Source organism: Hippocampus bargibanti, linkage group LG06, assembly GCF_051943395.1.
Source record: "Hippocampus bargibanti isolate YZ-2025 linkage group LG06, ASM5194339v1, whole genome shotgun sequence".
Classification (NCBI taxonomy): Eukaryota; Metazoa; Chordata; class Actinopteri; order Syngnathiformes; family Syngnathidae; genus Hippocampus; species Hippocampus bargibanti.
Window position 1 is genome coordinate 14,406,247 of NC_142739.1, and position 15,428 is coordinate 14,421,674.

At 42.7% G+C, this 15,428-nt stretch overlaps 2 protein-coding genes across 9 annotated transcripts in view; both read left to right on the forward strand.

Moving 5' to 3' along the window:
• The window catches only part of LOC148896584 (protein MTSS 1-like), a 38,456-nt gene extending 31,607 nt beyond the window's left edge, over positions 1-6,849 (forward strand). For 2 of the 7 annotated variants that reach the window (XM_088998775.1, XM_088998781.1), the window contains 7 exons: positions 858-1,125; positions 1,861-1,980; positions 2,851-3,078; positions 3,264-3,479; positions 3,565-3,730; positions 3,818-4,081; positions 4,322-6,849. In XM_088998775.1, coding sequence (XP_088854901.1) covers positions 858-1,125; positions 1,861-1,980; positions 2,851-3,078; positions 3,264-3,479; positions 3,565-3,730; positions 3,818-4,081; positions 4,322-4,824 — 1,765 coding nt within the window. In that variant the 3' untranslated portion in view covers positions 4,825-6,849. The remainder of the gene's footprint in view (positions 1-857; positions 1,126-1,860; positions 1,981-2,850; positions 3,079-3,263; positions 3,480-3,564; positions 3,731-3,817; positions 4,082-4,321) is intronic. The other 5 variants (XM_088998776.1, XM_088998777.1, XM_088998778.1 and 2 more) reach the window with 5 other exon arrangements.
• A 903-nt stretch (positions 6,850-7,752) lies between these two features.
• LOC148896585 (transmembrane protein 65-like) overlaps positions 7,753-15,428 on the forward strand; it is a 52,889-nt gene continuing 45,213 nt past the window's right edge. Inside the window, exons 1-3 of one of the 2 annotated variants that reach the window (XM_088997840.1) lie at positions 7,753-7,886; positions 7,986-8,100; positions 8,315-8,668. In XM_088997840.1, the coding sequence (XP_088853966.1) occupies positions 8,359-8,668 (310 nt within the window). In that variant the 5' untranslated portion in view covers positions 7,753-7,886; positions 7,986-8,100; positions 8,315-8,358. Of the gene's footprint in view, positions 8,101-8,314; positions 8,669-15,428 lie in introns of both variants that reach the window. The other variant, XM_088997839.1, reaches the window with a different exon arrangement.

The window sequence follows — 15,428 nt, forward strand, 5'->3', positions numbered from 1 at the left end:
TGTAGTTAGTTTTCCATCCATCCATCCATTTTCCGTAACGCTTATTCCTCATTAAGGTCGCGGGGGCTGCTGGAGCCTATCCCAGCCGGCTTCGGGCACCAGACGGGAGACACCCTGAATGGTTGCCAGCCAATTGCAAGGCACACAGGGACAAACAAACAGTCACTCTCATACTCACACTTAGGGACAATTTGGAGTGATCAATAAGCCTGCCATGCATGTTTTGGGAATGTGGGAGGACCCAGAGAAAACACACGCGGGCCCGGGGAGAACATGCAAACTCCACACAGGGAGGCCGGATCAAGTCTTGATCTCACGACCTCTGCACTGTGAAGCCGGCGTGCTAACCACACGACTACCAGGCCGCCCTTGTAGTAGTTAGTTTTTTGTTTCAATACAATAAACAATGAAAGTGCGATGCTTACCACTCCAATTCATGGCAGCAACTGAAAAAGAAACGAAAACCAATGGCATTGAAAGACAAAAAGCAAAATTAGATGTAATTTTTTGTTTGTTTGCCTTTATTTAAATTAAACATGCGTCAGATCATTTTGCCTGACCCCGTATAAATAAAATGCTGTCACTGTACCTTTGATATTTGATGTATGTCCAAAAGGCCTCAGACGTGTTACTTTAATCGCTCCTTGTCGGCCTCTTTTGCTGGTTATTATGGTGTTTTGATTAAAGTGGCTCTTTTAATGGTTTCCTACCCTGTTTCTTCCACATACCCCAATTCCCTGCCCATTTCTTCTTTTTCTTCACTCTTGATGCAAAATATCACCTTTTATTCACCTATTTGGGTACCCATGGTTTTCTGCTCCTCTTGCCAATGTCCCTCCCTCCCTTTTCTGTCACAGTAGTCTGAACAGTGTTAACAGTAGTGACTCCAGGGGATCAAGTGGCTCTCACTCTCATTCTCCTTCCTCTTCTTCCTCCTGCTCTTCCTCACACCACCTCTTCCACCACCACCATCAACCTCGCCAACGGTACCGCAGCTCCACGATGTCCCAGCAAGCCCCAGCTCGACTCTCCAGCATCTCCTCCCACGACTCTGGCTTCATCTCTTCATCGCATGACCAATGCACATCCTCCAAGTCCTCATCACCAATGCCATCAAAAAGCAAGGTCAGAAGATATTCCTTCCTAAACACTTAATTTAATGTGTAACATGTACGGTGCACATCATCAAAGTAAAAGTGTATGACTTAGAATCTGAGTGGGGGATCAAGATGTTAATTGTATGCCTACCTCGCCGCTAGAGTAATAACTTTGTGGCTGTGGTCAGGTTATATAGCTTGACTGCACAGGAAATTAGTGTAGGCTTTTATCGTAGCCAAGAGCAAAGCAGGTCACTCCCGTCCTGCTCTTCAATAGTCCATTGCTGTGAAAAAACTGCATGAGCATCATGAATTGATATCTTTACCAAATGTGGCTATTAAAATGTAACACACACAGTAGGAGAACTCTTTACTGTATCCCTATTCTCAGATCTCATTCTTGAAATTCAATTTAAAAACAAAATCACTGAAAAGGCTGGTTCACGTTGGCTTTGTGTGAGGCCAGAATGAATATGTTTATCAATATTTGTTAAGACCCTTCCTGTTGCAAACCTAACACTACCAACATAAATGCCTTTTACTTCAGTTTAATTGACTTCCTGCTGCACAGAGTCCGCAGCCTCGATGTTCACATGACTGCACAGCTGACGAACTGCTGAGAACTCGAGAAAAGTTGCCTTTGGTCTCTAACAAACTGCTTGTTTCACTGACTGTCTGTTGATGCTATTCTGTCTGTCTGTTTGTCTTTGTCTCCTGCTTCATTCTTTTGTCCCCCTTGCTGCTGTTTTTCTTGCCGTCGCAGCCTTGTGCCAGTTCCAGCTCCTCTGACGTGTCAAATTTTGAGCACCTTCACTGTGACTTGAGCAGGGACCCCCTCTCTCTTGTAGCAGCTGATGCTGCATCTCTGCACACTATTGACAAGGTGAAACACTCTTCCACTGACATTCACTTTAACACAGAGTAGATGACCTGCATCTCTGCCTGCAACCTGCATCATGCTAAACATCATAGCTAGCGGAACAAGGCATCAGCGTGCCTTTTGTCCCTCCCGTGATAAATAAAACAAATCTGATGAGCTAAAGGAAAATGTGACCTGTCACCAAAAAGGCCTCCAAATCCAACGTCATTATCATTATTTGTTTCTTCATTTGAACATTTTTTTCCAGCTGTTCGTCATCATGCTGTACCATTTTACAAAGCCTACAAGGTGATATGCAAGAAAAAAACGTTTCCTTGCCCCTTAAATAAGAAAGTGTTTTAAAGTGTTTTACAAGAGAATATAAAGATTGCGATGGAACAGTTCTTTGTTCTTTAATGTCACCATAGGGGGTCTGTTTAATTTTGAGATGCATCTTAAGTGAAAAATAACTTTGCATTAAAAGTTAATAGTCCAATTTTCTCTTTTAGTACAGTTCTGTATTGACACAAATGAAACATATACGTACGTGATTTCTTGGGGAAATGAAAGTAAAGATAAGAAAAAGGAAGAAATTTGCTGTCAGAGCTCGTTCCTGAACAGTCACATGACTAACCATCGGGAATATCATACATAAGACAATAAGCAATCCCCATTAATTCTCTGTTTAAAAAAAAGAAATGTTTTCATCAATACAGTACTTTGTACTCAATGGTACAACTTCAGATGCCCAATTGTGTTTCACACATTCTGTAGCTCTCCCAATAGTGGGCCAGTTGTGTTCTTTTGATTTTATTTCATTCATTTGATCATTTCCGTAATTCATCCCATTGTTTCTGTTGTCTCGTTTTGTCACAATCCACCAACATACACTAGCAGCTGTCCAATGGCTTTGATCACTACAGCCCAGCCAACTCCCCTACCAGTGGTGGGAGTTTGAGCTCTGGCTCCAGCACAGCATTCCCCTTCTTCCCTCCATCCTCCTCTTCTTCCTGCCCAACACGATCATGGTCACGTCCCGCTTCAGCACTCCTGCCAGATTTCCCTCACAACTGCCCCATGGGCTCTCCCACGATGCCTTCCTCTCGTGTGCCCAGCTGGAAGGTTTGTCTTGTAGATTTTCTGGTATCTGATTAACATCCCATACTTGTGTTATTGAATAAGAAAAATTAAAATAAGGGAAATACTATAGACAGAAAAAAAAATGCAAACGGTGCACTGTTTATGATTGTTTTCGTGTGGAGACAACTAAAACATTCATCACAACACCGATTTGTGTTTCTTTCCAGGACTGGGCAAAGCCAGGGCCATATGACCAGCCCATGATCAATACATTGCGAAAGAAGAAAGACAAGGGGCCTCCAGTTGTAATGGACAATAACAGAGTTGCAGGCAGGGAAAGCAGTGAACCGCAAAGCCTTCCAAGCGCTACTCTGGCCTCAGCTGAGATGCGTGCATCCCAAAAAGTGTCACGAGAAGAAAGGAACAAGACAACACCAGCTAAGGTTACTTTTCCATCTCTCCTCGTTACCCTACCTCGTTATTTGCATGTACTCAGTCTCACTGCTACATCCTCATGTATGTTTATAGCTCCAGGCTGGTGGTCCTGATACTCATGATGAGTTGGCTCTGGCCTTATCAAGAGGCCTGGAATTGGACACACAAAGCTCCAATCGAGACTCAATACAGTGCTCCAGTGGATACAACACTCAGACCAATACACCCTCCTGCTCTGAGGACACCATTCCCTCACAAGGTAACCCAGAGCAATCAAGCAGTCACCATCATTTTTCAAGTTTCGTTTTGTCACGGCATTCATTTCTCATTGTTTCTACTCCTCCAGCATCAGATTTTGATTATTTTTCAATGACGGAGGAACAGGACTCTGAGCAGCAGCAGTCTAACTTTGACAAGTCCTCCACCATCCCCAGAAAAAGTGACATTGGCCAATCATACCGACGCATGTTTCAGACAAAGCGGCCCGCCTCCACAGCCGGCATGCCCAGCACACATGCTCCCTACCCAGTGCAGGGGGGCTACCACAATGGAACCTGTCCCTCAACACCCACCCATCAATCTTCTGGGCATTATTCACCAACTCCAACAGGTAGGTGTACACTACACTGTGTCCTTTTAAGTACAATGGTGCTTTCACTGATTTTTCATGACAAACACATTAGTTTAGCAAATCAATTTTGTCTATAGAAATGAGGCTAAGTTCATCCTTTGCAGCACCATGAAATGATTTTAATGGCATGTGTCTGCTTGCTATTTTGTGTACACTTCTGTTCTTGTCAAGACACTTCTAAAATAAACCATGCTATCATTTGTGTTTCTGTCCCTTAAGGTTGTTCAAATCAAGTAATTTATACTGGTTACAATAATGTCCCTGCGTCCCATTCTACAAGTCATGGTCCAGTTATTGTCACCCCAGGTGTTGCCACAATCCGCCGCACGCCTTCATCTAAACCGTCTGCTCGCCGCTCAGGCTCAATTGTCGGCACAAGTCCCATTCCTATTCGTACATCGGTCATCCCCGTAAAAATACCAACAGTTCCTGACAAGTCAGGATTCCTCAATGGGAGCAAGATTGGAGAGGAAATCGGAAAGAATCCAAATTCCCCCACATTTTCACAAGGCGACAATGGTAGAGTGCCACCTGTGGTGTCTTGGAGCGGTCAGGCTTCGAGCAATCCTCCCAACCAACTGGTCCAGCAGCATCTTCACAGTGAGCGAGGAGAAACTGAGACAGGGAACGAGGCAGATGGCAACATTCTGGTGGCCATCCGCAACGGTGTCAAACTCAAGAGGACCCACACCAATGACCGCTCAGCACCTCGGATTGCGTGATCCCCCATTCCTAAATCAAGGCTGCGTGAGAGAGAAATTAGTTTGTGACAGCATGATTTATTCAACAAATGTAAAGTCTTTCTTTTTGTTGCGATATTAAGATGTCTTCCTATGTGAATTGGTATTAGATCATCAATGAGGTCATTTTGTCTGGTTCCTGATGCTCCCCGCCGAAAATGTAACAAAAAGGGCATTGCAGAACTACCTTGAGTACTTAACATTATCTGATTGATTAAATAAACGGTTAATTTCAGAAATAGAAAAGATGACTGTGAGCGTTTTCACATCCAAGAAGGCTACATTAACACAGGGAAACCAATGGTGATGGAGTGCAATATCCAGAGGAGTTGTGGGTCATGGTGGTCTTCGTTGACCTGTGTTGAGGTTACGGTGATCTTAAAAGACCTTCACACATCTGCACAATGAGGTGCTGTGGGTGAAGGCATCCTCCGTTCTATGCAGTCATTTACAGCACCACTGTGGACAACGTCTGACGGGACCATCACAACAAAGCAAATATCAATGCTTGAGGTTTTTGCCAAAATTGTGGCGTGCAGCAATTCATGGTTACTGCTTTTCCGTTTGGAACCACGGATATTCCCACTACCTCACAAAATTCTTGATTTACGTCCATGTTGCCAGAAGCATGCTTTTGCTGCTTTTCACATTTAAACATTCATGCTCCAACATAGAGCCTGACATGTTCAACAAGAATGTGTTGCAGAACAGTTGTCTTTAACATTGTACAACAAGTTGTGAACATACATGGACCTTTTTAATAGAATTTATTATCATTCACACATAGACATTACAAATAAAAATTATGCGCAAAAAAGAGATACGTTCAACACGTCACTGTTTTTCTGAAAGTTTGTACTAGTTGAGAACCCTTATGAGAAACGGTTTCTTTCAAAATAATCTGTATAATTTAATCTATTAGCTCTGGACAACTTCAAATTTTGGTGCACTGCCATGTCAATGGGGATATGGAAACACCTTCACTACAAAATTGTTTGTATTAGTAAAGGGATGTTGTTTTTACAGGACAATAAGATGCTGTAGTAAAATGAGGCTTAACACCATAGTTTTTCTATTTTCATTTCTGTTAAAGCACTGTGCAATTGTGGTGACTGCATAACTGATTGCAAACATTATTTACCTGTACAAACTATTTCTTGAATTTTTCTCTTTTTGCAACTTGCCCTCAGTTCATGACACCATAACAGTGGTATTGACACCACATTATCTGCTTTTCTGTTTTGTTTGTTTAAGTTGTATCTCGCTTTAGTGCCACACACCTTTGGTCTATTATTTCACATATGTTTAATTGACAACATGTATACTGTCAGAGTTCACTGGTGATGAAACTAAAAGAAACAGAAAAAAAAAAAAACACTACGTAGAATTAGCTGCCTTGACGGTTTGTGCAAAAGCACATCCATATTGACTTTGTAATGAGTATACACTGAATGAGTATTATTGATGATGTGGAGACACAATCAGTATGGTTTTCCCCAAAGTCTCATCTCATCTCATTTTCCGTACCGCTTATTCCTCATTAGGGTCGCGGGGGTTGCTGGAGCCTATCTCAGCTGTCTTCGGGCGCGAGGCGGGGGACACCCTGAATTGGTTGCCAGCCAATCACAGTTTTCCCCAAAGTGTTGGGACGAAATCATTTGTCTTCAGATCTAAAATGTTTTAACCAAGCCGAGTCTCATTACAACCGTCCACTTGTACATAATGTGTATTATCCACCTTGGGATATTCATATTTAAATGACTAGTAAAACATTTATTATATATTATATCAGAGTTCCTTATTGTCTGTATGTAAAGATTTAAGAAGTTTATACTCTATGTTCTGTGCAGGCCAAAGTCAACTTGTTTTAGTTGTTCAGGTTTGTAAATTCACATGCATCGGGTTTTAAATATGTACACGGTTTCACAGGCAGTTTGTTCCCAAAAGTATGTTATTTTGTGTAATTTCAATGTCAGCAATATAATAAAAAAAAGACATGTTGTTAGATCCCTGTACTTGAATTATAAAATCTCTGTTTTACCTCCCTGAAATATTTCCTTCCTCTCAAATTAAGAACATCATTGTTGATGGCCAAAATATCCGCATTGGAATATTGCGGTTTCACATTAAAAAGACTTGCATGTTGAGTGGTACATGATTCAAGGGTGTGACTGTGATTACGAATGGTCTTTGACAGGTACCCTCACTATCCAAAGTAGGCCAGTCATGTATGGGACAATGGGCTGCCGCTGCTCACCCACAGAAAAAAATATACTGTGACTGTAGTGTCCTTGAGAGTTTTGAAATGCATTTATAAATGACATGTATTATTATTATTATTATTATTATTCGTAGAGAATTTGGAATTTTGGATGAACAGTCCCCCATATGCAAGATCGTGGCCACTAGGGGTCAGTGTTGCCTGTGCAAATCACTAAAGCTTATGATTTATGTATCATAATTTTATCTTTCACTTGGCCATCCGAACAACTAGATCAATAATCGAGAATTGAAACAATTACACAGAAGGCGTAACAAACATTAAAGGACGATTTTTAAGGACAACGCTTAATTCATCATTGGAATGTTTCCCTGCACAGGAAAATCAATCCACCGCATAGTTTTCTTTCCGTGTGACTACATGAAAGCATCACGTGCTTAAAAATCGTTATCACGCCCAAACATACTTATAACGTTGATAATCCCTTTGAATTCCCATTAACATTTCAACCGTGTGCAGCTGGTGCTTCATGTACGTTTACAAATTAGCTGATCATTAAAAGTAAAATATATCTTCCAATTTTTCCAGATGATCTTTTCTATGAGCTTGAAACATTATTAACTAATATTCTTCAAAGTAAATGTCGATTTCGACTCTATCCAAGCACTCCTGTGTAGTAAATCCGATGTCTTCCTGGACGTGCTACGTAATATTACGTCACACAACGCGCCGAAGGGAGAAGCTCTTTCATTGGTCACTTTGTGGATGCGTCCGGCCGCTCCAGTCCTCACCTATCCGCCTGCCAGCGTCCTGTCAGCCGAAGGTTACAACAACTGGCTTGACGCCTGCTAACAGTTATTGGCGCGCATATTTCAATAAGCATTTTTGAATGTACGTTTTTCTTTCTCGCTCCCCTCTCCAGTAACCGAGCGGTGAGTGGAAAAGAAGAGTCATATGCGTCGAGGTAGTTGCTGCTGTTATTTTCCGCTATATTCTGGAGCGAGTTGAACGGGACAGCCCAGGCTCGACTGACTGAGGTGAGACAAGTTGCACTTCATTTTGGACCATTATCACCCCATTTTCGAGCATTGTCAGTCCTGGTGCTGGCCTACAATGCATGAATGCGTTATTGTTACAGCCACGCCTGCTTTGAGGCATCGAATGACCCGACTTGCGTTTTCCATGTGACTGCTTGTAACTGAGAGTTGTCCGTGGTAGCCTACTAACGGGGCTTGTTCCATAACCCTACAGTTTCCCCAGTCATACCTACTGCCACGGTCGTCCTCCTCCACAAGATGCTGCCCCGCCTGCGGGGTGTCCTGCGGCCCGTTCTCTCCTTGAGAGCCGGTAGGGGGCTGTTCGAAGACGGACTCTTGAACCACCAAGCGGAACCCTCGGTGTCTTTCCCGGGTGAGCTGGCCTCACGGCTTCCGGTCTCTGTGCTGGTTCTGCGCCGTCACCTCGGCACACACCCGCTGAAAGAGCCGGTGGAACCCCTCAATTCACCTCGCGGGGCCAAGGAGTTCATTTATAGCCTCCATCCGTCTGAGCGCACTTGCTTGCTGCGGGAACTGCACAGGTTCGAGTCCATTGCCATAGCTCAAGGTGGGTGATTGCCTACGACAATTTGTCTTTTGGAGTGTAAATCAGCTTTGCTTGAATAGCTAAAGTTTGGAAGCATGTATATTCATTTACACTTCAACCTCCATGTAAATAAGACATCAACAATAACATTTTGGGACAGCCTACAGACCTGCAGTGCCACCATCCTTCCCTGTTTTCCTACTCTCCTGGCTGCAACGCACCCGAGTCAGATAAACAAATAATCCATCTGCTCTGCAGCAGCATTACAATGCTCCTGCTGATTTGAATCAAGTGTGTTGCTCCGGGGCTAGCTGGAAAACAGCTCGGACAGCTGCACTTGAGGACTGGCTTAGGACACCCTTGTACCGTGAGACAAGTTGAGTGCCACATGTTAGTGAGAATAAAATTCAATGAATTAACATTTGCTTCTTCACTGGTATTACGAGTATGTCAACTGTTTTACAGTTTTGTGTCAAGGGTAACATTTTGGAACCAAAAGGCTACCATTGTGTGACACATTTAGTGGACCCAGTCGTGTTACCAGTTTAGCAGAATATTTCATGAAAACGAGTTGATTCTATACTTATAGGCAGCACGGTGGGTGGATGGTTAGCATGTCCTCCTCACACTGCAGAGGTCGGTGTTTTGATGATCCTGGCCTTTCTGTGTGTAGTTTGCATGTGTGCCTGCTTGGGTTTTCTCTTGGTTTTCCAGTTTCCTCCCACATTTCAAAAACACACGAGGTAGCTTACTGGAGCACTGAAATTTGTCCCTAGGAGTGATTGTGAATGGAATTGTTGGTTTGTCTTTGTGTGCATTGTGATTGGCTGGCCACCACTTCTGGTGTGCTCTTGCTCCTGCCCAAAGACAACTCTGATCAGCTCCAGCATGCTCACACTTTGCTCATGGATAAGCGGAACAGATGGTAGAATGATGGATGTAGAGTTGTAGGCCAAAAGCGGCAGTAAAAGTGGAAAAAAGGATTCCGACCAAAACAGTCATTTCATATTAGTCATTCTACTAGTGCATTGAATTGCCATGAAAAGACAAGGTGAGATAATTAGAAAAATTACTGAGAGCCATTGTACTAACATAGTTAATACAACCATCTGGAGTGTCCCGGAGAAGCAAGAAAACACTGTTGAAAGAAACAATTGCCAAATTTTCCCTGATCTCCTCATACACCGCAAATTTATCTTCATCTCTGATTTTTATTTATAATAACTTTACAGCCACTTTACAGCCACTTTACAGTCACGGGAACTTTACTCTTTACAGTCACTTTACAGTCACGGGATAAGACCTTTTTTTGCCCCACAGTTTGGGGGAAGAGCGGATGAAAGCACTGCCATCCAGCACCACCATCATGCTGAGACAGATAGGTCGGATAGGTGACACAGATAGGTGAGGATGGCTATAAATATGTACAGAAGTACTGGTAATTACAAGTGATACGTTTGACAATGGAGCTGTCAAATGGGTGAGGATGATGTGATGAAAGGAGGGGGTTCTAGTGTTGATCCGGGCTGAAGAATTCTGCACCAGTTGTAGTTTATGGAGGAATTTCTGATGGACACCGAAAAGAAGTGAATTGCAGTAATCAATACGGGAGGTGACAAGACTGTGGACAAGGATAGCAGTGGTGTGAGGGGTGCGAGAAGACTGAGACAATTTATTTTACTTAAGTATAAATGTAAAACAGGCGGCCCGGTAGTTGAGTGGTTAGCACAACGGCTTCACAGTGCAGAGGTCGCCGGTTCGCGTCCCGGTCCGGCCTCCCTGTGTGGAGTTTGCATGTTCTCCCCGGACCCGCGTGGGTTTTCTCCACGTCCTCCGGTTTCCTCCCACACTCCAAAAATATGCATGGCAGGCAGATTGACAACTCCAAATTGTCCCTAGGTGTGAGTGTGAGAGTGACTGTTGTTCGTCTTTGTGTGCCCAGCGATTGGCTGGCAACAAATTCAGGGTGTCCCCCGCCTTGTGCCCGAAGACAGCTGAGATAGGCTCCAGCACCCCCCGCGACCCTAATGAGGAATAAGCGGTACGGAAAATGGATGGATGGATGGATAAATGTGAAACATTATTGTATTTGCATACTGTCATTATTGTTATTATTACATTTGCAGATCTCATTTACAAAACAAAAACAAAAAACGTGTTTCAAAATGTCAGCGAGTATGAATCGCAAGCAATGGCTATCGATTTCTGCCCCCGCGCCTCCCACGGGTGCCGTTTTGGCTCCACACACAATGTCTATCCTTCCTGCGTGTAGAGGAAATCATCTATTGACTTGGATCAATTGGTCACTCCCGACTCCGAAATCCACATTTTTTTGTCCGATGGGACATTTGGTCATCGGTTTCAAATTCTGTCATTATGTCGTATGTGCGAAAGCCAAAATTGTCTTCCGGGAATCTAATCGACTGTGGAATTCCTGAATGGAATTCCAATCTCGAATGTTTTTAGATCTGAGCACATTTTATCATCGGAAATAGAAATACCAACATTAGGACAACCGACGCCTCCGGACAAGTTGTGTCCATAATTTGTAAAATCACTTCAAATGAGTTCTACTGCGCGTATTTTCCAAAGATTCCACCGCATATACCTATATTTTACGTTTTAAGACTCGCGCTGAATATTCAGGAAGTCTTGTTTTTCAGTTGGTGACGATACCTACCGTGATGTCACAGTAGGTATTGTCACAGACCGAGAAAGCAACACACAATGCATTTTTCGGTACTTTGGTCTGAAAACTGTGAAAACACATAAGGAATAAGGAAAACACATACATAACGTGATGGTGAATCGTTGTGTGTTGCACCAAGACTACTATTTGATACGAGCTGACACAAATTCCCAACAGACAAATCAGCCCATATACAACGGAGCTTGGGCGCCATCTTGTGCATTTTCTGGGACGCTACATTTCAGTCCAGATGCCTCAAAATGACACAGACTAACTTCTTTAATCGATTGCAAACATTTATGCTTTCCTCTTCAGAACTATTTGAATCATATTCATAAATGGATGAGTACCAAGAAAGCATCTTCTCCGAATCTGAAGCCATTGTTTTGATTCTCGAGCAAGGCAAGATGTCTTGGCGTGACGTCACAAACAAGGGGGCAGGACCTTCTGAAACTGGCCATTTCCGGTTTCATTTTGAAGTAGTTTTTGGACATTTTAAGTCATTTTTATTGGTGTTTTTCATTTGACTAAAAATATCAGCCTGCGTGTTTTGGGTATTTTAGATGCTATAAAACGTTTTTCTGATGTCAGTTAGGGAACAAAAAAATGGTGTCAGTTGTCCTTTAAGTTCTCAGGTCAAACTGTTGCCACCATCAAACATTTATTCACCGCACACTTTCTAAAGGTGCTGAATTTACTTGTCTTTGAAGTATATAAATAAGGGCAGACCTTATCAGTGCGTGTGTGGGAAGTCTCATGACTTCATGACCAAAGGAAGCTTACATTCATTGTGCTCTTTTACGGTTAATGCTTTTTTTAAACAATCTTTTTGATTCTTTTCCATTTTTTACAATGGTTGCCATTACACATTGTTTAAATACAGTGGGGCCTTGGCTTACGAACTTAATTGGTTCCCAGACAGAGTGCGTAAGGCGAAAAGTGTGTATCCCCAAAATTAATTTCCCATAGGAAACCATTAAAATGAGAATAATTCGTTCCCAGGACTCCATAAAATATATTTTTCAACTAAATAAGCCTTAAAACTACACACAACATACCTTATTCTATGTATAATAAATGTGCTATTGTATTGTAATGAAAGAAATACACTGCACTGTATAATAAAGTCACTTTATTTACATGTGTGTTGGTCGTTGATGACTCTTAATTGACACCTGTTGCTTTCTGACTTGGAAGGTCTTACGAAACTGAAGCATCACATTATCATTTATCATGTTGATGATTCTCATAGCCACAATCTTTTCTGGATGGAAATGTTCAATAAAAGCCTGCACTTGATGCTGCAGCCATCTCCTCCTCCTCGCCCTCAGATGACAACTCCTGAATGGCTTGCTTCTGCTTGTGCTCTTGAAGGCAAATCAAATCCTCTGTGTTGAGGACCTCATTATGGTCAGCAACAAGCTCCTCGACGTCATCTACATCCACTTCGAGTCGCATGTTCCGTCCAATGTAAACAATGTCGTCCAAAACAACAGTCATGAGGATCAAATCCTTCAAAGTCCCTCTCAAGGATGCATGCAGGCCACAAATTCTTCCATTCTGCTTTCAAAGATCGAAGGGTAACATCATGCCCAGCCTTTAGTCATGTGAAAGCATCGAGTAAATAAAGCCTTTGTGTAAAACTTTTAGGCGAAGGATGGAAGCAATGGTGGACTTAGCATATCCGCTAAGCCGCTAAATCAGACAAACGCACACCTCGTTCGTGTTTCTCTATTATCTCCTTCTTCTCGATTGTAATTTTGTTTTGTGTCTTCTTCGGCTGAACACGAGCCTGTGGTGGGGTCTTTTTCGGTCCCATATCAGCAAAAGAATCTGTAAAAAACTCCTTGGAGGCGATCAACGTCTCTCTCTCTCTCTCTCTCTCTCTCTCTCAATTGACATGTGAGAAAGGGGGTGTGGAGAGGCAGGCCGGCTGGGGCGCTGTTCGGTCATGTGCTTTGGTGTTCTTCCGCCGAAGATTACTCCGCCAGCCGTGGTGGGGCGTGTGTATCGCGAAAAGTAGTGCTTAATTCAAGGTTTAATTTTCATAAATGTAACATTCGTAAACCTGAAATTTCTTCAGGGAAGGTGTTTGTAAACCGAGGCCCCACTGTATGTGTAAGATTCCTTGTTATTTTCTCATTACTAGTGGAAACTTGCAAAAATGTATTTTCTGGTGTACAATATGATAATGCTGCAAATCTTTGTTTGGTCCAAGAAAATAATAATAATAATAATAATAATAATAATAATAATAATAATAATAATAATAATAATAATAGATCAATGACTTAGGTAAGGAGAGCCATGCCATATACGCTCTGCACTTGGACTTCCTACCTGGTTGTTTTGCTTACTTTGAGAGTCAAAAACCTCGAGAGAAAGGGTTTTGTCATTTTCTTGGATGCCTTCAATACTGGCACCACTGGACAGTCAGAGATAAACTTCAATCATCGGCTTTAAATGTGGAGTCAAGAAGTATAAATTTCAATAAGCCCGAATATTCAGCGGGACCAAAACGATCCTCATTTGGGTCAGTTCGAGCGCCGCTTGTGTTATGACATTTAATATGCTTTTACTGTGCAGTGCTGAAAATAAATGCAACATATGTACATTTTATAAAGAATTTGTGGAATGCTGTTCTCAAATGAACCGCCGTGAAAACGTCTTTGGCACACATAACAACAAACAAGCCTCCTTTTGCTGCAGAAATATTGACCCTAATTTATAACTCCAACGAGCTTAACAATTTTGCGTCAAAGTAAAAATAAACTATTTAATGTGCAAATTCCCCCCCGGTTCTTGGAAGAAAAGTATTCTCACGCCCACACACCTGATGACATGTGAGAGAAGAAAACAAAAAGACTGCTGACTGTGTTGTTCACAAAAGTCACAAAAAAAAATGTTGCCATTTAGTATCTTCATCTGATTTGTATCAATGAATAAAATGAGACAAAACGCAAAATATATGATGACAGCTCTCAATATCTAATTTTAAGCAGATTCTTCACTTACAGACAGTGTCGGTGGTCAAATAGCTGACATGTTTCGGTGACTACTTCCGCCTTCGTCAGAGTCTGGACATCCAATATTTGAACACCTACACTGTCTGTAAGTAAAGAATCTGCTTAAAATTAGATATCAAGTAGACAGGATGAACTTAGTACAACGAACAACTCTCAATATCTGTTTGTCATTTTCAAATTACAATAACATCATTTACTTCACCTATTGGGGCGGCCCGGTAGTCGAGTGATGAGCACACCGGCTTCACAGTGCAGAGGTCGCCGGTTCGCGTCCCGGTCCGGCCTCCCTGTGTGGAGTTTGCATGTTCTCCCCGGACCCGCGTAGGTTTTCTCCGGGTCCTCCGGTTTCCTCCCACACTCCAAAAACATGCATGGCAGGCAGGTTGACCACTCCAAATTGTCCCTAGGTGTGAGAGTGACTGTTGTACGTCTTTGTGTGCCCTGCGATTGGCTGGCAACCAATTCAGGGTGTCCCCCGCCTTGTGCCCAAAGACAGCTGAGATAGGCTCCAGCAACCCCCGCGACCCTAATGAAGAATAAGCGGTACGGAAAATGAGATGAGAGAGACTTCACCTATTGAGGTACTTTTAATGCAAAGATCAGTTTTTTTTGTACATGACCACCGGCCAGGCTCAAGTTTGGGGACATCATTATCCTCATCTTCATGTTCATCTATTTAGAAACCCAAATATTCTGTTATTATTTTCTGTAAAGGAGTCCAAGATGGCGCCCGAGTAGGCAGCCGTCAGCAAGTGCTCTGATGAGCCTTGCTTTTTTTGTTGTTTTTGTCTTTTCTTTTGTCACTTTGTGTTGTTGTGCGTCGTGTGGAACGGATACGGATTATTTTTCAGCATTTTTGACCACGACATTCATCAAGAAGGAGACTGTGCTGAGCGGTTGCGCCTTTTCGGCAGCATGGATATGCCAGTACTGTTTTTGAATGGGAGGAATGTCTGTGCCATTCGACTGTCATCGCTGGACAGCTCGGGGGCCATTGTGCTTTTTTGCGCCTGTAATGGTGTCAGAGATATGACAGACAGACACCGTGGACAGAGACTCAGAACCA